The sequence below is a fragment of the Tenebrio molitor genome, chromosome 2, assembly GCF_963966145.1.
Source record: "Tenebrio molitor chromosome 2, icTenMoli1.1, whole genome shotgun sequence".
Taxonomy (NCBI): Eukaryota; Metazoa; Arthropoda; class Insecta; order Coleoptera; family Tenebrionidae; genus Tenebrio; species Tenebrio molitor.
Genome location: NC_091047.1, coordinates 13,056,897 through 13,079,389, shown reverse-complemented (window position 1 = coordinate 13,079,389; position 22,493 = coordinate 13,056,897). Strand labels below are relative to the sequence as shown.

General features: G+C 33.6%; 2 protein-coding genes and 1 long non-coding RNA gene across 5 annotated transcripts in view; 1 reads left to right on the top strand and 2 right to left on the bottom strand.

Annotated features, from left to right (window-relative positions):
* Positions 1 to 4,899, bottom strand: part of Sema1a (semaphorin 1a) — a 240,709-nt gene extending 235,810 nt beyond the window's left edge. For 2 of the 3 annotated variants that reach the window (XM_069037258.1, XM_069037254.1), the window contains exon 1: positions 4,599 to 4,899. The gene's annotated coding sequence lies outside the window, so the exon portion shown is untranslated. The remainder of the gene's footprint in view (positions 1 to 4,598) is intronic. The other variant, XM_069037257.1, reaches the window with a different exon arrangement.
* An 8,379-nt stretch (positions 4,900 to 13,278) lies between these two features.
* Positions 13,279 to 18,850, bottom strand: LOC138123096 (fanconi-associated nuclease 1-like). The gene is made up of 9 exons (XM_069037624.1): positions 18,553 to 18,850; positions 18,142 to 18,489; positions 16,546 to 17,599; positions 16,367 to 16,492; positions 15,385 to 15,613; positions 15,127 to 15,335; positions 13,896 to 14,436; positions 13,736 to 13,847; positions 13,279 to 13,562 (listed from the first exon to the last, which is right to left on the bottom strand). The coding sequence occupies exons 2-9, from the start codon at positions 18,482 to 18,484 to the stop codon at positions 13,510 to 13,512; spliced, it is 2,667 nt and encodes an 888-aa protein (XP_068893725.1). The 5' UTR covers positions 18,485 to 18,489; positions 18,553 to 18,850; the 3' UTR covers positions 13,279 to 13,509.
* Positions 18,851 to 19,302: 452 nt separating this feature from the next.
* Positions 19,303 to 21,419, top strand: LOC138123097 (uncharacterized). Its single transcript, XR_011156715.1, has 2 exons — positions 19,303 to 20,900; positions 20,958 to 21,419. It is a non-coding gene; the product is annotated as an uncharacterized lncRNA (long non-coding RNA).
* The last annotated feature ends 1,074 nt before the right edge of the window (positions 21,420 to 22,493 follow it).

The following is a 22,493-nucleotide window of genomic DNA, read 5'->3' as shown; positions in this document are numbered from 1 at the left end:
AGACTAAAATGGTTTTTTTAACTTAAAGGAAATCGTAGCTTTCTGACGTAAATCACAATCCATAATCTAATCTCTCCCTGTTACATCGCATAAAAAAGAAAATCACAATCGCTTTGAAAAAAGCACACCAACATCTTTGTTGTTCTACCCTAGAGTAAAGTAAGTATGTACTTTGTTACACGCTTATTAGCCGAATCTAAAATTCATAGTCATTGCAAGTAAATTCAACAAAGTTCACCCTACCGTAAACTCACTCCTTTATAGCTACCAACTCTACAGCTGATCAAATTTCCCCACTTGATTTCCCTACTTGCAACCCACATTTAATTTATCACATGTACTAAAGCTTTTGTATGGTGTAGACCACAAAAATGTCCACAGTAAAGCACAGAAATCGCTTAACTTTACAAAGTTTCATTTTTGCTGCTGCCATAAACGAGACACATATGGCTCGGGCGTGTTGTGTCACATCACTAATAGAGGGAGAAACCAGGTGCTTCGAGGTATAATTCTTAAACCATCAAGCCCTCTGCCGCATAACATCTGGTTCCGATCTTACTAATATAATACGGTTTCATAAAAAAAAAAAAGCTAAAAGAACTCCACAAAAAATATATGACAAATTATAATTCTTAGTTTTCATTTTAAATTTTACATTGGGTTGAAATCATCATCTGCAAAAAAGGGTCAAAAGAGATGTGGTCGGCACGTTTCTTAAAATTAGTCGATCGTGACTAGGATGTAGTTTTCCTGAAAGTAATTTCACTTTTCACATTCATTCTGTTAATGAATGACAATTGCCAACAAGTAGCAATCAATGAAATGTCCTATTTAAATGCTTGGTTATCTAAGCGCAACGAAAACAATCAACACCAGCAGTTCTAAACCTATGTCGATACTAGTTAGAAATTTCCAAGGGTTGAATGATGAAACAAAACAAAAAAATCTTATGTGAATTCATGGTAACAAAGAGTCAAAATGTTTGTCAACTTTACAAAATTGATTAGCAAGATTAAGCATATGACAACTATTGGTAACCACTGAGTTTCCGCTGCATGCACCTGTCCGAAGTTCTGCTACTAATTAGTTCAGCTAATTAAACAGTGAACAAAATTTTTATAAATTGAAAAAGGTTCGTCTTGATAAAATCGGCTAAAACTATTACGTCCTTAAAGAAGAAAAGTCTGCTCTTGTACTTATTGTGTCGTTTGATTTCAGAACCTAACAATGATCACTTGAAGCCTTAATTCGTGAAATGTTATAAAAATCCAATCGAGGCAATTACGCTTTATTTCTCTGATAAGTACAACGTTAGATATTTTTCACGAAGTGAAAGAAATCTGATTCTCTTTCGTAGCGCAAATGAAATAGTTTCTTCGTTAAATCATCGATTTTAAAAAATTTGGTGCGACCCATTTTCTCTTAGGTCACATCTTCGCTCCTTTAATTTCCGTCATAGATCACTGCAATTTCATTTCCTTGGCTAACACATTTTTGCATTTATTGTTGGCAGGTAAACATTTACCACTAATGTTAATTTAGTAATTAAGTAGACAAATTTAATATGGTTCGCAAACCAAAACACACATACAGAACTCTACGCCTTTGTACCACGACAGCCACAACATATCTGGCGGTGAAAAATAAAGAAGCACGTTTGTAAGATCTACAAGGCGCAAATGGCCTGGAGATAAACAGGTGTTTGATATAGAACGTCAGCTATGCTTTCGCAGTCAGCAAAACGAAGAATTTATTAATTTCAGATTACTGCAACCGCGTCTTGTTGCTGGGATGGAAGCGGTTGCGTCGGTACTTGTCACTTGGTGCATCAGGTGATATGAAATTTAATACCTCATAAATTGTAACAGACACCGACCCATACTTCAAAAGAGTTATCCAGTGAAAGTCAAACGCATCAAAGATGATTTATTTGCATTGAAACGGTGCTGAGTGAAATTGTAAGGCTTCCTACACACGAAGCCCGGACCTGTCCGTATGAATAAAACGTATTTTGTATTCATCGCTATCGTCCTTTAACTCTGACATCCGTCATTCCCTGACCATTGTGCTTATATAATGGCCAGCTTTTGAGTCTTGTTTACCGCCTCCATTTTACATTAACTATGTTATTCACCGATGGTGCGCAGCCTGAAGCAATCGTTTTATACGGACGCTGGCAAAGTAACTTGAACAAGAAAAAAAAATCGCCCATCGTTGTAAAGCCTGATTTGCATCTCAATCTACGACGAAACAAAATGAACAGCGGATTTTTTTTCTTCGTGCCAGGACTCGACAAGGTTACAACAGGGAGAATTACTAATTGTTTTCACTCAGTTCAATTTACCAACAAAATTGTATACATAATATCTAACAAAACTTCCACTACGAGGAAGGTTAACATACATTACTCCCGGAATCTCAGTCTATTTTACAATCCATTCCCTAACAATAAATTAACTACTGACAGTGAGATGCCTATTTACAGATGGACTCGCCCACTGAAAATCGTTTTCGTTTTTAGCTTAATCTCAAAAAATAAAACTGATTTATCTCATACTCCACAAGAGAATGTAAGTAGATGAAAAATTAGAAAAAAATTGATTCAAAAATATAGGTCCTATTTTCAGGGGGCGCAGCGGTTTAATCTTTGAAATATGTATCTCAGTGGCAAAATGTCTGTAAGGGTTTACACTTTGGAATGGACAAGAGAATATAAAAATCGACTTACATTCCGAAGGTACAGTAAGATAATCCACCTTGTCATAAATACCTAAACCACTTAAAAATGTTATGTACTGATCAGATCGTCAGTTATTGAATTAGAACATTATCATGATGCAACATTTAGAGTAAGTATCATGACTATCATGCGTTCAAATGAAAACCTGGGTTGAGTAGGCGTTGAAAAAAAGTAAACCATTTGGAACAGTGTAAAATTTGAATTTCCCGCCGTTTGACACGAACGACATTTTATTATGTATAATCGGCACATGATTGAACATGTTTGTTTTCAGCAAAGGGTGTCCTTAGATATTTGCTTCAAGAATAAAAATCGTTAGTTATTCTATTTTTAATGTAAAACATTGCAAAGAAAGAAAAAAAAACAGAGATTTTTTGTTTATAAATTTTAGGTGCTCTAATTACAACTGTCAATTTGCACTTTAAAAACGCAAAACAATTGACAGGCCTTCTCAGCCCAGGATTTCATTTGAACGCCCGATACTTCATCAAAAACAAAAACTTCTACCATATAATGATGGGCTTAAACGAATGAAAATTATTATTTTTGTGAGAGTAGATGATGTTTCTCAAGGTAGGGTATTTATAGTATAGTAAAAAATGGTGTTCCAGGGCTGTACTCACATATTTGGATTATTATAATATGCTGCCCTAACACAAACACAAAAGTAATTCTAACTTCTGCAAAAATTCCGGAGTGACAGATAATAGGTTTTCCTTAGCAACAAAATTTTGTTTTATATTGTCACTTGCGAAAAAAGATTATTTTGGATTCCACGATTCAAGAGCATATAGAAAAATGATACATCTTTACAACTTTGAAATAATGAAACAATAAATTTGGCTACAAGAGATAAACTGTTTGTAATTGGCGTTCTTTGATCAGTTCTAACCAGATACATATACAACAGCAGGAAACCAAATTAACTACACATGTTTCAAAACTATAACAAGAAATTTGACCTCCTTGTTATCAAAGATGTGATGAAGAACTAAGCAACACCACGAAAATGAAAAAAATGATGACTTCTGTCCGAATTACAAATTTATGAATGTTCTAAACTATGTATTATCTAAATTAAATCTGTCTTAATTTGCTTCTCCTGACACTTTCCATTTTTTCTTAAAACACAATATCATTGTCTCTAATATATTAAAGATATTAGAGAGGTAAATAATGGTTTAACAATACAAATAATGAGGAACGCTGCTGAAAACCGTTTCTTAAAATTAATAATATGAATTATGAGATTAAATGAACAGCATTTCTTTCTCAAAATGTTCGTTCTGACAACTTTTTTGTCAACAATTGGATTAAACATGCACTCGTGTTTTAGCTCATCTGGTTCTTGACATTTTTTACTGTAGGGATTGTGAAATGAAGTTTTCATTAGGCAATCTTGACTGCGGCAGAGTTAAATAGAGCAGAAGATAATTAAATGAGTCATTGTACAGTCCAGGGTACATACTGAAAGACCCATTTCTATCAACGAGTCCAAAACTGACTTTTTTCGGATGATTTTTTCATACAGTAATTAATGTGGTAAACAATAATATCCACCGGCTTTACCCACAAGGCTTAACACGGATCTCTGTTAAAAATGACTGTAACATGTGACATGTGCAACATGTTGATGGCGCTTTTTTCTACAATTCCGTTAGGGATTTCTTAATAAATTCGTGTACTGTTTCTGCATTTGGAGCTCCTTTAATTCCTCAACAAAAAAATGTGTTTATCAATTGCTTGGTTTCACATCACCTGAGCGTTTCATAAAACATTCTTTTAAGAATGAAGTACCTATCGGACCGATGACCGCTCGATACATTTTATACATTTTCAGCAAATCGAGGGGACTTACAACTATCAGATTAGTGGCATGTCCCATTAAAAAACTTCATCCCTTCACAGCGTGGTAGTGTACTGATATAGCGGGTCGTGAGGGTATTGTAAAGAACCGTAACGGCAGATACACTTCACAAACTTAACAGAACTACAACCGGTATAAACACAGGCACACATGTAGAGTGTTTTTTCATTTAAAAACAACCATGTTTTCTTTTATCAAATATAAACACAAATACATGAGCATATTGACAACACTAAACGCGCTTGCCCGAGCACAGTTAACACTTCTGCGTGGAGGTTGGAACTGAATGGATTTTACTGACATTCTCTTTGAACTTCCGCGCCATCTGTCAGTCCAAGCGTGCATCGTGCTGGTTCTTCGTGCTCGGTTCAACAATTTTCCGTTGGTTTGAAGATGGTCTCAAATTTAAATTAATTTATGGAATACTGACACGAGTAGAATGATAATATATGAAGAATGTAATTTGCAGCGCAGATTTCAAAATTTTATAAATAATTTTTTTTTTAATTATTTTAAGAAATTTTCTCTTTTTTAAATTCGAGGAGTTATTAGACAAAACATAAATTTGAACTTCTGAAGTAATTCTGTTGCTTTAATTCAACGCTTTATAATAAATACCTGCATAATTTTTTTTTTTTTAAATCGTGTCTTAATCGATCATTGATATCACTGATTCCTAACTTCGTAACAACTCAAAACCCGGAGAACTTTATGAAATATATCCATTTTTGTTACATGTACGAATTTTAAACCTTTTGTAGTTGTAAAGAAACAATCACCAATCCATCCTTTGACAAAGGGAGCTAATCACTGTCATAAACTCATACATTTATGTAATCTGAAATCTCCAAAAATTTCAGACAGTTATACGAGGTATACGAGGGCAGTTTTCCGTTTAACATATGTTAAAAAGTAGAGTTTGAACATTAATATTGGAAGTTTTTTGGTGTAAATGACATTAATACACTGAAATATTGATAAAAATTTTCTTAGAGATCTATTAAACTACAAGTGCTTTAAGAGATAGCCATAAACGACTCCAAATTGAATACAATAATAGACCTATTAGAGACGCAGATTCTAAAAAGGTATATTATTATACTCATGTCATATCGCGAGGAAGTTCCTTAATATTAACACAGAACATAATAAAACACAACAAAGTCAAAATGTGGAGGCGAGACGCCGGTAATTATGTTGATTAGCATTGCACTATTACTTGATAGTATTATCCGTAATAGTGTATGTACTCCGGCAAAATTGCCGTGCCACCGGGTGGTGGAGGGTTAAGACTTTTCTAACTTACAAAATGTAGTCTTCTTTTTTAAAATGTTTTCCACAGACCCTCATATAATTGCTGTTCCGCGAATTTTGGGGCACCCGGTGTAACTACTAAAATACAGTTTCTTTCTTGTTATAAGTGCCTTTTTTAACGCTGGCCATAGGGGTTTACATGCTAAAAAGTTTAGGGTCTGCTAATGAAATTTGTCAGAATATTAGATTAGTATTTTATAAACCAATTTCAGTTTGGTCCATCGTACAAAAGAAAATAATCACGGAATTAGAGCAAAAATAAATTTATTTATTGCTTTCAACTGTCATAAATTCTCATTTTTCTCCTTTGTAAACTGCCTCCTAACTGCTCTAAAGCAAAAAATAGCAGATAACCAACCGTTGCCCTAGACAACACATTCAAAGTGACATTTCTCGAAAAATTTGTCAAAACTGTCAAAAGCAAATGCGAAATCATTTTAAATAGATTTGGAAGCTTTGGGGCGTCGTTTCAAACAATAAAAGTTTGTATGCAACTCGTTTCTGTGCAAATTGGGCTTTTCTAATTGCCCTCGAGGCCTTAAAATCCTCGCTGCGCTCGTATTTCAATCTGGCCTCTCGGACAATTAGAAAAACCCAATTTACACAGAACCTCGTTGCAAAAATAACTATAAATTTACCACGTGCCAAGTAGGGTATGACATTATGTAAACTCAAACTCAACAAACGTCAAACAGTAATAATTTTCAATGGACACCTTTTCAAATAAAGAAATGGTTGAATGGGATAGACTTTGAAAAATATAAGAAATAGGAAATCATGATTACGTCATGGCCTCTTGAACAAGAAATACTGAAATAAATTATAATGTACTTTTTTAATTTATTCCGTAATTATTTTATTCGGTAGAATAAAATAAACAGATTTATGTATTAAATATTATTCTAATATTCAACCAAATTTTACTTAAAAATTCCTGCTAAAAAGTTTATTAACATGATCCAAAGTTTTTATCATGTAAATCTGTATGGCCAGCGTTAAAAAAAGGCACCGTATTTTTGACCTTCGCATTACATGTTTATGTAGGTATTATTGTATTTGCATGAAATATTAAATTAGACTGAAGATTACAAACAGATATTCTGAATTAATTGCCTGTTACTGTAATAATGTAATTGTAACAATACCTTAACCCAAAGCGCATTAAATAACGTCAATGGATATTGATCGAAATGCAACAAGCATTACTACAGAGAACTCGGATTTGACTCTACTAACTTATCGCCAGTATATTTAGATACATGCATAGATGGATGGACAGATAAGAGTGATAAGACCATATTTGAAAAACAATGTTGTATTTAATCTCAAAATCTATACAATTTTCACATCATTTTTATACCTACGAGTACATGAAAATATGTAAACAAACAAAATTTCTGTGTTATACTTACATACGAGGGCAGTTCATCAATTATTGTCCCTAACATAGAAGCATACAACTGAGAAATTTGAAATTATTTTATTTTTCAACGTAGTCCCCTGACAGGTTTATACATTTAGTATATCGCTGCTCAAGTGCTTTAATGCCTTTGGAAAAAAAATCTTTGTCTTGTTCTGCAAGCCACTCATTCACTGAAGTCATCACCTCTTCATCATCAGAAAAATGGGTTCCTCGAAGACGTTCTTTTAATTTTGGAGATAGGAAATAGTCACTAGGGGCTAGATCAGGGGAATAGGGGGGCTGTTGGAAAATTTCAAACCCTGCATTGTGAATAGCAGCCATCGAAACACAGCTTTTGTGTGGGGGAGCGTTGTCTTGATGGAACAGGACGCCGCATCTCAATTTTCCTCGTCTTTTTTCTTTTATTGCCTGGCGAACCTTCGGTATTAATTTTGCATAATATTCACCAGTTATGGTATGCCCACGTGGTAAATAATCAACAAGAAGTACTCCTTCAAAATCCCAAAAGACTGTTGCCATGATCTTGCCGACTGAGCTGGTGACGAGAAATTTTCGAGGGGGTGGTGAGCCTTTGTGCCTCCATTCCATACTTTGACGTTTTGACTCTGGATCGTAATGATGGACCCAAGTTTCATCTACCGTGACAATTTTTTTCAAAAATTTATCGGGGTCTCTATTAATTAACGCTAAATTCGTCTCAGCAGTGAGATGTCTGACGCGCTTCTGATCGGAGGTTAACATTTTTGGTACCCAACGTGCCGAGACTTTTTTCAGTCCCAATGCATAGTGCAAAATTTTTTACACAGTGCCTACGGAAAAGCCACATCTTTCCGCTATAAATCTGACAGTGACTCTTCGATCAGTAAGAACCACATCATGGACTAAATCAGTATTTTCTTTCGTAACGACTGTTTTTTGGCGCGCCAGCACCTGGTGCGTGTTCACAGGACTCTCTTCCCAATTTGAAATCTCGAGACCAGTTCTTAGTAACTTGATACGATGGCGTGGAGTCACCCAACACTTCCACCATATCTTTATAAATATCTTGCGGCGTTAAGCCCTTTTTACAGAGGTACTTTATCACAGCTCTGGTTTCAAATTTATTCATTTTTCAAAAATCGCGAACACCACGACGAAATTAAATTAATAGTTTTTAAACAGAAATTCACAGACAAACGTAACTTGACGTACATTAATGTCAATAAATGACAGTTCGGACGAACGCAACTTTTCATCTGTCAGTCAACGCCTTCTATGTTAGAGACAATAATTGATGAACTGCCCGTACAGACATGGACTTTTGTTAAACGATCCACTACAAAGTTGTCGTTTCTAAAACTGCACTCATGCCAGTTTGAAAAACGTCTTATAAGTAAATATTCTACTCGTACCTATGTATATCTACCCGCAGTACCCGGGTTAAAAAGATAGGAACGCATTATACAGTGTGAACATAAAGTTTGGAACAAAATTCATAAAATCAATAAAATTTAAGGCCAATTTTGAAATAGTCCCGTCAGCCATTTGGCACTTACCGACACTTTGTACACTACGCGCAATAACGTCAGGGCCTATTTGTTCCACTTCAACGAGAATTCTCTCCCGTGAATCTTTTAAATTGTTTGGTCTATTAAAATAGACCTTCTACTTTAAATAAACCCATACAAAAAAAAAAAATACATACAAAATAAAATTAAATTTTTGAAGTAAAACTTGTCGCTTTCTCAAAAAAAAAATGTTATGTAAGGTATCGGGTGTTTTTTTTTTAATTTCACCTGAAAGTAGATTATTTTAAAATATTTTCAATTTTAAAGAAACCAGCAATCACTACGTGACTGAAACATTACGTAAATTAACAAAGACAAGAAAAAGTAAATAAATCGATGCAAATATTTCATTGATAACGATAATACACTATAATTTCTATAATAAGATTATAGACTTTAGGTATACCTACTTATATTATTGGTAAAAAATCTTCATCATAATTCATAACTAAATTGTTGTTATAAAGTTCTTGCAAATCTTGGCGTATTAAATTTTGTCTTCTTAATTTACTCGTACGTATTATTTCAAATGAAAATCTTGAGGTCTCCAAACAAATCTGGTTGAATAACACTGAAGATTTGGTAGTACTTATTGACCTCATCTAAATAATATTCGAAAAATGGTTCATGAGACTGGACCTAGAATTTGCCTGATGGTCGTCAGGGTGAACACCATTTGCCTCATCAATGTCATAAAAGTAAAGTTATGCATAAGAGCGAACTTGGTGGCCACTATAGTACAAAATCCTGCAAGGAAATGCAACCTCCCTATTGGTTATTCTATTCCACTAACCAATAGGGAGGTCGCATTTCGTTGGAGGATTTGTAAATGGCGCGCGCAACCGCCTACCAGGAAAAAATATACTTTAGCTGGTTTATACACGAACAGATTGTTATAACAGGCCACAGCCCCTGTCTGTTCGTTAGTGGAGGAAAAAATCTACGGGCCGGAACAGGTACAGTTGGTTGCAAAAAAACGGGAACTGTCAGAATAAAATTGGCACATTTGTACATTTTTTTCATACTGTGAAACCGTCTTAAGCTTGTTTGACACGATGCTAAATTTTGTAGAAAATTTGTTAGAAAATGAGAGAGACCCTCGATCAGGACCAATGAACGATCAGGATCATAGTCTGTCTTTGTCAGATCCTGATCGTTCATTGGTCCAAAATTTAGCATCGTGTCATACAGCCTTTACGAGAGATGGGTTAGAATTATGGTCAAAATTCAATGACATTTTTAAAAATTATTTTGTATTGTCAACTAGACAATTAATTAACAAATGGACAAAACCAAATTTACTTTAGGAAAATTTTCCTTTCCCGTTTTTTTTTTCGCAAACAAGTGTACAGTCGCGAGCTTTAAATTTTGGTCGCAATGAAAAATGCTCCATTGTAAAACGGTCATAAACATTATAACCTATCATCATGTTGAATTGTCGAATAAATTAATTGTCATTTTTTCCTCATTTTTTTGACATTTTGTTGACAAGGGCATAATCAGGCAGGGATTTTTTTTAATTTGTGACAATCTAACCAAATTTTGAAATGACATTGACGACCAAAATTTATTGCTCGCGACAGCACGAAGGGATCTACATATAATGTATTCCAACTTTAAAAAAACGATGCTTGGCCATGACAATCTGACAGATTTCATCCTGTATATCTGAATAAAAGTTTGGTTAGGAATTCCGAAAATTTTGAAGGCACAGTGTTGCCATACTTATGTTCCGCTTTTTTGCGAATCGATTGAAACTGTATTACAAGAAATTAATAGAGAACCCAGCATTTTTTATTAAATATAGCAATTGAAAAAAAGACAAATCAAAATGTAAACATCTGGTGGAGGCTTTAGTCGTTGAATGAGTTTCAAGAACGTTTGCTTTAGTTTAACAAGCAGAAAACGGATAAGTTCTCCAAAATGGAATAACTTTTTTTAAAAGAGATCTACACTTTAACCTCCTCCATTATTTCATCTTCAGAATTATCTTCATCATTAGATTCCGAATCATCTTCTAATGTTTAGCCCACGAATGATTTCGTTCAGATCTCTTTTAAAAAATGGTTCCACTTTTCTGATTTTCCTTTTTTTGTTGTTCTAGTATCCTCCAGACCTTTTTTTTTGTAATTATGCAATATATAACAGATCTTCCCACCTATAAATTAATTATACAAAATTATACATTTCAAAATCTAAGAAATTCCTTTTTGAGAGGATTTCCCTTGCCATTCAACGTGGAAACGCTGCAAGCATTCGGGGCACTTTTCCAGATTCCGCATTATTATCGGAAATTTTCGCATTGTAAATTAAAAATGTTATTTTATGTTAAATTTTAATTATACAGTTCAGGATTTCATCGAATACAAATTCATTGTTCTCACATTGAAGATATCCATCAATCTATTAATAATAGCATCATTACTTAGATCGGCCCTACCTCGTTTAAAATGTGTCTAGCCCTTCAACACTCGACAAACACAACTTTTGGCATTATGCACTTGTAGTAAACCCTTTAAATTATTACTTTGTGTTGTCTAATTTAAAATAAATTGGAAAAACGTCAAAATGACATTTATTGATAACTTTATTTACTTTTTGTTTTAGAATCATCTTGCAACATAGCACTTCAAATTTAGTTACAAAAGATTTACAACCAAAATGAAATGAAATATAACTACTACTTTCGTCAGTACTGCCAATTGAACAAAATTAAAGCATGGCAACCTATCGTTTTTTTAAAGATGGAATAGATTATATATCCGTGGTTGAAGTTTATATGGATTTTGAAGTGATAAGGACCTCCTTGCTGTTCACTAATCGAGCTTTCGAGCTGACCATTGTTAATAATTAGCTTCCCATTATGAAAACACTTCAAGAAGCCTCCAGTTGCTGACGAATGTGAAACCAACGAGCATGACAGTGTTGACAAATCTTGTGAAATAGCTTCAATAAGTGTGAATAATAGGTATCAAATGAATGAGCTAAGGGAAATGATGAGGGTTGAAGACGATTTGCTCGAACCAAGTTCCTTGACGTACACGTTCCATTAATGGCACATTTAAAACGTTATACAATCAAAAAGAAAAATACATTTAAAAACTCTACATAATTCGAATGGGCATGTGTCAATTCCTAGACATTTGAACTGACATTTTAAACAAAAATAATCGGTAACATCTGCACCGAAATTGTGGGGGACCTAGAAAATGGAATAACTTCAAGCCACGAGCTTTCGAATGATACTATGGCGACCAACAAATTTTAGCCGTCATTATCTTGACATTCACGTAAAGTGTAAATAAACTTTTAGGAACAGTAACCCCACATTCGATTCTTGTCATTTTGACATGCATATTGTTATTCTGCCAATCAATTTAAACTGTTTAAAGGTCAGATATTCCAAAAATCCAACATGAATGAACAAAACTAGAGCAGGGCTATCAGAAAAACATCGATGACATCATCACACCAAAATAAACGACTGCTTGGAATTTTAAAATATGTATTTTTATAAACTAAAATTGACCGGTCCAAAGATTTTTTTGAAAAAACATTTATTTAATTTTTAATGAATTTATTCTATACTTTGCCGCTCACTGTATATTAATAAATTTTGAATAAATAGATTAATTCTGTGAAAATTGTCTTTTTTTATAAAAGTGATAGAGCATATTATAGCATGTTTATGCATATTTTTGCATATTTCAGTGCATTTTTAGTTAAAAAGCATGTATAACTATATATGCGCATATTTTCTTCATTTTTTAGTGCATATAATCCAAGCTTTAATAATTATATAATTTTGGACAAATTATTATTCTATGAATTTGCACTCGCCACTGACCGAGATATTTTCAAAAAACGCGGCACCGAAACTTTGTCCCTCCCTCACAACCGAACCAGTGCGCAACATTTGCTTTTGCCAATTTAGAATGTCCAAACTGTAATTACAATTATTAAAGTAAAGTATCATTTATCACTGGACAACTACGCAGGACTGCATGTCAAAATTGTCACGATGCACATGACGTTGTCACATATTTGATAGCAGGACAGTTAGTTGCTAACAGCAACCCCCGAAAACAACCCCAAACGTCAGAATCATCAGAACAATAGGATTTTTCGGTCTACGCCCAGGCCGCTATAGACACTGACTATTTTTTTTTTTTTTTTTTATCTATTTTAGCAGGTCGTGGCATACATGAACATGAGTGGAATTCCAGTTGTGGACCAAATTTTTTGGCCGCAATTGTACTTCTATGATCCATTTTGAGCAGAGTTTTGAGGTTTCAAATTTTTGTTAGGAAGATAATTGATGTATGATGAGGATGAATGGTCGAATGTCGTCGAATGGTTCCCTTATTTTAAAATTTAAAAAGATATAACAAGCAATAATACGTAGCATATAATAAAAATCAAACTTCCTACGAACATTTCCGTATAAAATATGAATTATAAAATACAAATAGGTAAAGTAAAAAATAACAATTATAATTATCTCTTACGTATAAAAATAGAAATGCTATAAGTATACTTCAGTACATTTTTTCTCGGTAGTATTTGAATCCTTTCAATCGTCATGGCACTAGAAACTTGCAAGTATCCTGCACTGCAATTATGTTTTCATTTTCTTTTCTGGCGTTTTTATTTTCTTTTTAGACGCTTTTGCTAAAAATGAAGCATTAATCAATGTCGACATTTGACACGAAATAGTACAGTGGGAGTAAGTGCATTTATAACAGAATCGAGAGAGAGTTTGAAAAATCGAGACGAAGTCGAGATTTTTCAACTTCAGAGATTCTGTTATGGCCAAGCAAAATAAATGATAAGTGTATACTTACGTTCAACATAACAAATTTCTATACTAGCTCCTATATCCATTAGATAATTTAGCCACAATTTTTGCTTAATAGACAGCGTATCGTTCTCTCCCTTTACCTCCACAAATTTCGCCTAAAAACAGTGTTGTATTAAATTAATTACAAATATTAACAGTTCTACCTTTTTCTCTTCCAAATTCCACAACAATAAATCTGGAAATCCACTTCGGTACACTTTGAAATTTTTTACAAGTCTTTCAAATATTTTGCTCAAGATATTCCTTCCAATACAAATAATCACATTAAAAAGATAGACAGGGTCATTAACAATACTGTCTACGTGACGAACGCCACTTTCATGTGAATGCCTTGTCCAGTTGTCAATAACGGTCTTTTTTAATTCCTCTTCTTTCCAATTTTCGGCAATATCCTTAAGTCGTTTTTTAATTAGGTGCTCTCTGTTAGTATAGAAGAGCGGAGTGTACATGTCGAGTGGAGCATCTTGTACCTTTGAAACGAAAGTACCTTTAACGTATTCTTCATATATGATGTCCCAAAATAATAAACAAAATGACGCGATAATTAAACTCCCTTCGCAATGCTCTCCACTAGGATAACCCAACGTTCGATAATATTCCATTGCAGTTTGTTCAACAGACAAGTAATTCACATCACCATTCTCACGACGATGTACGTACAGTCGTTTCCGTCCTGTCTGTTCACTGAAAGAAAATACAATAATAATTACAGTATAAATATCGAAATAAGCGAGACATTTTACTGTACTCAGACATGTACGTTTGTTAACGCAAAATTTATATAAAGCATAAGTGTCAACAAGAAAATACCAATATCATTTATGGTGTTTTGGACAGGCTTTTTTTACTGTTATGTATCGACTTATTTCAATAAGAAATCAGTTCTTTTCATGACTACATATTTAATTATCGAAGAGTTTCTCTCGAAATGTACGACGATTGCACTACTTCGGCCGGGGCCCATGACAAAAGAAAAGTTAAAATAAATTAGACATTACCTTTGGTAATTTCATTTTTTTATTCACCCCGATATGATTTGCGTTCTTTTTTTAGGCGAAGTTTACACTCCCTCCCCGATAAATTTATTATAGCCAACATTTCCCACACTTCAAAACGATGTAGTCTAGCAATGTGCAATAATAGGTATATTGCATGAGCGTTTGTTTATCCACGAGGCGCCAGCAAAGTGCAGCCAATCACACGGGTGCATGAAGACACTTTCCAGCAAGTAATGGACATTATTTTTGTTGCAACCGCATTGTGCTATTTATTAATGTATATTCAGTTCATCAACTGAAACTCCTCAGTTACTTTTAGTCCGAGGAATTCGAGAATTGAAGTTTTAAATAAGCAAAAACCAAAAAAGAGTTATACTTGTCCATAGATTTACAATCCATCATTGTGTGGGGCCAATTGCGATCACAGGTTCGTGGTGACAAAGAAGCAATTGTGTCGTGAGAAAGTGCTGACAAATTGTAACTTTTTCTGTTAAGAATGTTTCCTCTGTGTGCCAACTCGTGTAACTGCACTTCTGAAAAATTCTCCTTCTCTTTATTGAAAGCGTCAATTATTAATTTGGCAGCCTAAAAATTGATTCTAAATTTAAAACAATTAAACAGCTTGTACCCTTACTTTTTCATAATCTTTTAGGTACTGTGTGTATATCAAAGCTAGGCGACAGTACCAGTCACCACGCAAATAGTTGCAGTACTTTTGAGAAATCAAATGTTCCATCCAAATTCTAACTTCAGTAGAATAAGTAGTTGTGAGACGTTCTGCCCCCTGTGTCACAATGCGAATATACTTAGTGTTTGAAGTAAAACGTTCCAGGTGTGGTTCTCTAGATTTATCGAATGAAGTTCTGTAAGACAAATTTAATTAGAACATAATGTGAAAATAAACAAAAAAATCAGGTCATTTATGCACATGCATTTTAAAACACATTTTGACGAATAGATGAACTGACATAATATTATTATTATTATATGTTTAGCCTTATTTGGCTGACGTTGCTTTAAAACATATTCCTCCTGTAAACCCATTTACTTGTTCACATATCCATCAGAACAATATCAGTAATAAATAATGAGACAATGGTATATTATTTTAAGAGTTTTATAAGATTGTGAACTAGTGTCACATTACGTCTTAAAAAACGAATGTAATATACTATTTTTTCTACTTTCGCCACATTAATTTGATAAAAACTCAAAAATCTAATTATGAAATAATCTAGGGACTTTTGTGTGGCATGAGTTATGGTGACATTTGTGTGAAATTTATGTGAAATTTCAAATGTTTAAAATTTTAATTGTTAACAGGAGCTCGCTAGAGATGCCGAACGCCGGCCAGCGTGCTATTACAGTAATACCAACGTAATACGTATACAAAAAAAAAAAAAAAAATAGTTTCACAAAAAGTGCCCTTATGACACTACTTTTAGTTTCACAAAGACTCACTTATGATACCAAAGTAGAAAAAATATATGTGTCACTATTGGAGCCCACGAGCGATGTATCAATCGTCTGGGGGAGCCTAAAATGTTTTTGGAACAATTCGCCTATTCGTCAAAACGTAATCTTTTTGTCTTCAGTATGTGTGTTTCAAAATGTACCCTGACTCCTCTTCAAGACGTTTTAACTCTGCAAATGCACGTTCGCAAATTTGGAAAATCAGTGGGTTATTTCTCTTTTCAATTGCCGTTTCTAGTTCGAGGTATAACTGTGTAGCAACTGCATATCTGTAAATCGGTATACAATAATGTAAAACGCAACCTTTAAAATATTCCCTTACTTTGAAAATTCTTCTTCTGTATAAAAAATATGAAAATCTTCGACCTTATAGCTTGGAAAAACTACATTGAAATATTTAGTGTTTGTAAAATAATCCTGTGGTCGTACCAGATCTGAATTTGTGAATGTGTTCAACAGAAAAACGTGGTACAAACATTTTGTGAAGCGACTTGAAAGTTTAACGCAGAATCCCATTTTCTCTTTAATCCGTTCTCTTAGTACCGCTTCCATGTTTTTCGAGCATGTTAAAGTACTTTGAGTGTCGCAATTCTTTAACAATTTGTTAATAATCCCATCTTTGGTCATATCTGTTTTAGGTAATTTAAAACTGCGATGAATTTCTCTAAGTTCTTTTACGCCTAAAATATTCAAGAGCTTGTACGATTCTTCAACCATATAGTCTGTGTCAACAAATTTGTTTTCCTTTAAATATTCGTACATCCTCGTAACGTCACCGTCAATCATGGTCAGTTGAATTTTTTCTAGATATTTAAATATGTTATACCACATGGGCTTCCACATGAAAAGTTTCACGCAAACATATTGATAAGACTTGTCACTCCCAAAAAATCTGTACAACATATCTTTATCGTCGCTGCTTAATAAAGATTTTAAATGATTACTCTTCAACACGTTATCAAAAAACTCGTTTATTACTTTTACGTGATCATAATTTAATTTTCCTTCTCGTTTGACTAAATTCTCCTTCTCTACTTTTATAATTTTCTTTGGTGACTTTCCAGGGGATCGAATTACAACATTTTCCAAAATATGAACTATCTTTGAAGAACTTTCGTCCGTTTTAGTTACGTTTGAAGTTCTAGCCGGACTCTTGGAAAAATCAACTGGTAAGGATTTTGAACAACATGGATCTCCTGCGTGGTTATATACCGCACTCGTAGTTAATGGTAAATTTGAAACTGAATCATGAAATAGACGTTTTCTATGAAGTCCGGCTGAAGATGAAGGAGTAGAACTAGATAGCGGTTTCAAACTTGAGGAACTTTTTGAAGGAACACTAGATGATGACGCATTAAGTGAAACTGATTGATTTCCTGTAAAGTAACCATAGGTCAATTTGGAATTAATAAGTTTTATCTTAATTCAATAAAAAACGAAAATAAATCGAATCATTGTTAAATACATTTTGAGCCTTACAAATGGGAATGCCTAACAAGAATAATTTAAAAAAATATCCCTGATATTTATAAATTTGTTCAATATAAGGTAGATATCTTGAAAGAACTCATTTTAAAATGAAAATAATAAAAAATAATAATAAACAAAATACCAGTTCAAATTAATTAATAATAATTTAGTAACCCTAGAATGTTATGGTATTGTATGTAGGTAATATGTATAGTAATTTCTGTAGCAGATAACTTACTTTTTGGAGTACATATGTTGTAATGTAATAGTACATATGTATTCTTTATATACAATATCAAATTTTGTTTGATGAGATTGAAAAATGTTTACATTTTATTTTTCCATCAAGTCAGTTCACTTTTTTATTATTTATATGTAAAATAAAGTTCAATAACTATATACGAACAAGAAAAAAATGAAGATACAAATACAAAAAATATTTCCTCACCATTATTTGGATCTGCACTTTTTATATTATTAAGTTCACTTTGACCAGTCTCATCACCTTCATCATCTGACAGAATTGATTTTGGCAATTTTCTCTTTGGAACATTAATCTTTGATATGTTTACATATTCTTCAAATGATGGTAGTGCAGATTTTCTTCGGTTTAAACTATTACTCTCCTCGTTTGTTGAAGATATTGACACTTTTCGACAGCGCTTGTAAACGCGCTTCTTCTTTAGTGGCATCATTTCAGTTTGAGGAATCCTCTTGATAGGTCCCACAAAATAATTACTGATTCTTGTCTGATATAATTTTCTGACGCTTCCTGCCTTGGACTCCGTCATTTTACCTGAATTTAAACAACATATTTTACTCTTGATTAAGTAAAAAGTGTTTGGTTAATATTGTTTACCTGTTGAGAAGTTCAAGGCACATGTTCCATCCTTGCGAAAACATCACACATAAAACACAACAAGAAAACAAAAATCTTCAAAACTAACCTCTAAAACGACCAAATGTTTTGGCGCGCCTTGGCGCATTGAACGCGGGAGTAAACTGCAAAGAAATGGCGCTATTTGCAAATTATTATTAACAGATTTATTCTTTTAGGTATCTGAATTTACGTAAATTGTGCACTACACACTTCAAATGACTTGATTCTGAAGTTTCAATAAAAACAACTGATGAAAATAGGAGAAATGTTGTGATAGCGGGGATTCCCAAAGCAATTTCCAATGATTCCATCGGACAAACACTCAACACCCCTGATAAAAGATAAAAACCGCTGATAAGAATATGCTAAATGCCACTTTCTAAAATAACATTCTGTACACTGATGACCGATTTTTATTAATAATATATTTGGGAATTATGACCTTTGGTAGGGTTTTTCAAAATAATAAAAAGTAATTGTTCACTTTAATTACTAACGGAATTTTCGCGTTTTTTCTGGCTAGACAGCCTCAGGGCGTCCTCCTAGATCTTTTCCCACAATTCAAACCTTGTGCAAATGCCTTTTTTTTCTCTCTTGTTGTGTTTCAAGGTCGCGCCAATGGCTTAGTACAACCAGAGAATACAGTATAACTAAAGGCTAAAGGGCAAGGAAAATTCATTTGCACAAGTTTTGAGTGGTGGAAAACGATGTAGGAGAACGCCCTGAGGCTGTCTAGCCAGAAAAAACGGGAAAATTCCAGAAGTACCTAGCGAAAGTGAACACTGACCTAATAAAACATGAGCGATTCGAAGACGTGTGCTTTAGGTACTTGTCGTCAAACTAAACTCTTTTTTCCTTTTTTCCATTTAACCTTTCATTTATACTAACCCTCCACCCATCCTCCACCACCCGGCGGCACGGCAATTTTGCCGGAGTACATACACTATTACCGTAGAGACTATTACGGATATTACTATCAAGTAATAGTGCAGTGCTAATCAACATAATTACCGGGGTCTCGCCTCCACGTTTTGACTTTGTTGTGTTTTATTATGTTTAGGAACTTCCTCGCGATATGACATGAGTATAATAATATACCTTTTTGAATTTCAACTACCAATGTGTTCCCTAAATTCAGAATTTTTAAATGTTTAAAAAGAGATTGGGGTACTATTCCTGTTGCTGAAATTATAAGTGGTAAAATCGAATTTTTTTCTAAACCCCAAAGATTTCTCATAGCAACGGAGAGCTCTAAATATTTATTAATTTTTGTGTTACAGGTATGTCTATGTTATATTATGTGAATTTGGAACAGCTATTTCTATCATTTTATTATTTTGCACCTGCGTCGGCCTACACTAGCACTGCCACAGTTATTGGTAAAGCGGGAAAGTCCCTGCTGCTTCAGCTGATGTGCTGATGACATCATCCGATGATGTTGATGAAATCACATAGGTATTATATTATGATAAGAATAAGAGTTTGGAAATCGAAGGTTAAATAACTAAACAATGATCCAAAAGCAACGAGCTTTATTTTACGATAAGGTAGAGATCTTCACCAACTCACTGCAGATGTTTCTTCCGGTGCTACCATGCAATCACATGCAATATGCAATGCACTGACGAATGGTCATTTCTGACCATCTTGGATTTTTTTTTATTATAATTTTTAATTTGATCTGATATTAATATTGCCCGCGAATTCATGTTGTTGGCATCTGTTGTAATTTGGTAATTTGTATGGTACATTTCCATTTTGAGCTTTCACTATTTGGGTCCATCCCGTAGAGGGTCCATCCACATCACAAAAATTTTGATATTCCTCGTCTAAATTTTTATCATAAGTTAAATTGTTAAAAACATCATGAATATCATAATTTGTGTGCTAAAAATGTTAATACAAGAGGTAATATTATATCTAGTATTTACACTGGAGAAATGTGCAATATTACAGTGTTCTGTTTCTGTACTGTCAATCAGGTCGATCAGGTCCAAGCTGCCATTTTTGTTTCATCGTGTCTTAATTTTCCTTTCGTGGTTTGTGTGTGTTTTTTTGTTTGTTTTGTGTTGTGTCCATTTATTTATTAAAAAAACAGTTCTTAGAGGTTAAGAAGTTCTTATATGTCAACAAGATGTCTCAATTTCGATCACCAAATAAGTAAGTTGGATTTATGCTAACAGAAAGTAACAGTTTTTTATTAATGCATATAGCAAATTTCTCACAAGCCGAGAAAGAAATGATCGTTAAAGTATTTCGTGAGATCTCCAAGGATTTTGCCGAGTTAACCAAGACGGCTCAAATGGAAAAAACTGCAGATTATACTGGTATTGTTTTCTGATTTTTTTTTTGTTGTATCACAGCTTAATTACTTTGTGTTGAAGGTTGTGGATTTAGAACCATTCAACGATACTTGGCGGAAGAAAAGAAGTGTGGGCAATTACAGGCACCGAAGAAACCTGATAGGAAATGTATGATTCAATTGGATGAACATCACAAATATCTCATTCGAAAAACAGTGCACTCATTTTTCTCTGCAAACAGAATTCCTACAATTGATGCTGTGTAAATTAAGCCTTTTCCTTTTCTCTTGCAAAATACATGGTTATTATAAATGATTGTAGTCGAAGCAGGCCATGTCCATGTTATGAAATTTTTGCTGCTTTCATGTGAACTGTCAATTTTTGTCAATGTCACTGTAATTATTTTTATTTAGGTGAAAAGTGCGGTGATGATTATTTTATTTTATTTGAAATTAACGATTGAATCCAAAAGTATGGAGTTGTTTTGTACCCAAATTAACTCCTGTATGTATTAAATAAAAATAAAAAATGTTGTACATTTAATATTTGTTATCAATTTTTCCACGAGTTTATTCATAAACTTTTTTGTTTACATTTTACAAATTATACAAAAATTAAATCATGAACATGTGTTTTAATATGCAACCAAAAATAATGATCCCCCTAGATTATATGCAACCAAAAATACTAACAATTCCTGCATCCTGCTAAAAATCTTAGCTATGTGATTCTACCTTTCGGAGATGCGCACGCACGCGCCTACCAGGAAAAAATAGACTTTAACATCTATATTAAATACAGTAAAGTTATATACAGGCGTGTCAGAATTCCACCGACAAACTTTCAGGGATAATTCCATGATCAAAAATAAGCAGTTGGGCCCGGCCCACCTCAGAATCCTTCTGGCCCACCCCAGAATAAAAGTAAAACAAGATACATCTACAATATCTGTCTGTGGTTTAAAATCTGGCCCACCCCAGCAAAAAATCATTGCTACGCCCTTGGATCCCACTGCATGATTTCTACGTTCATCTGTTTTTTAATCAAAATACAGTATTTTTCTTTTGGTTTTCCTCTTTTGTCAATTGTATTTCACTATTTCTCAAAACTATTTCATATTTACGTCACTTTGACATTTAATAGAGATATTATTATATGGAATCAATTAAAGGCTTTGCCATTTCTATTGAAACACCACTTGTTGATTGACAGTTTATACGGTGACAGTATATACGGTGCGATCAATTAAAAAATAAATAATAAATCGAGTCGGCTATGGCAACCGATGCTATAGCATAGGTTCCAAAGCAAACTCGATTTATTTTTTAAATGATCGCTCGGTAGCATTAATAACGACAAAATGGTAGGTTATTATGAGAGTAAAAATTAACGGCAAAAAGAAATCAAAGTCGGAATTCGGAATAATAATCTAAAAATTAACTAAAGGAAATTCTCGAAGTGCTCCCCGTTTAGCTCTAAACATAAATTAACTGTTCTCTCGAACGATTCACCAGCATGTTTAATTTAATTTGAAATGTCAAATTTGACTCGTCATTGATGTGAAGCCGTCAACAACCGGAAGTTACTCCAGTTGTACCATTTAAAAATAAAATTCAG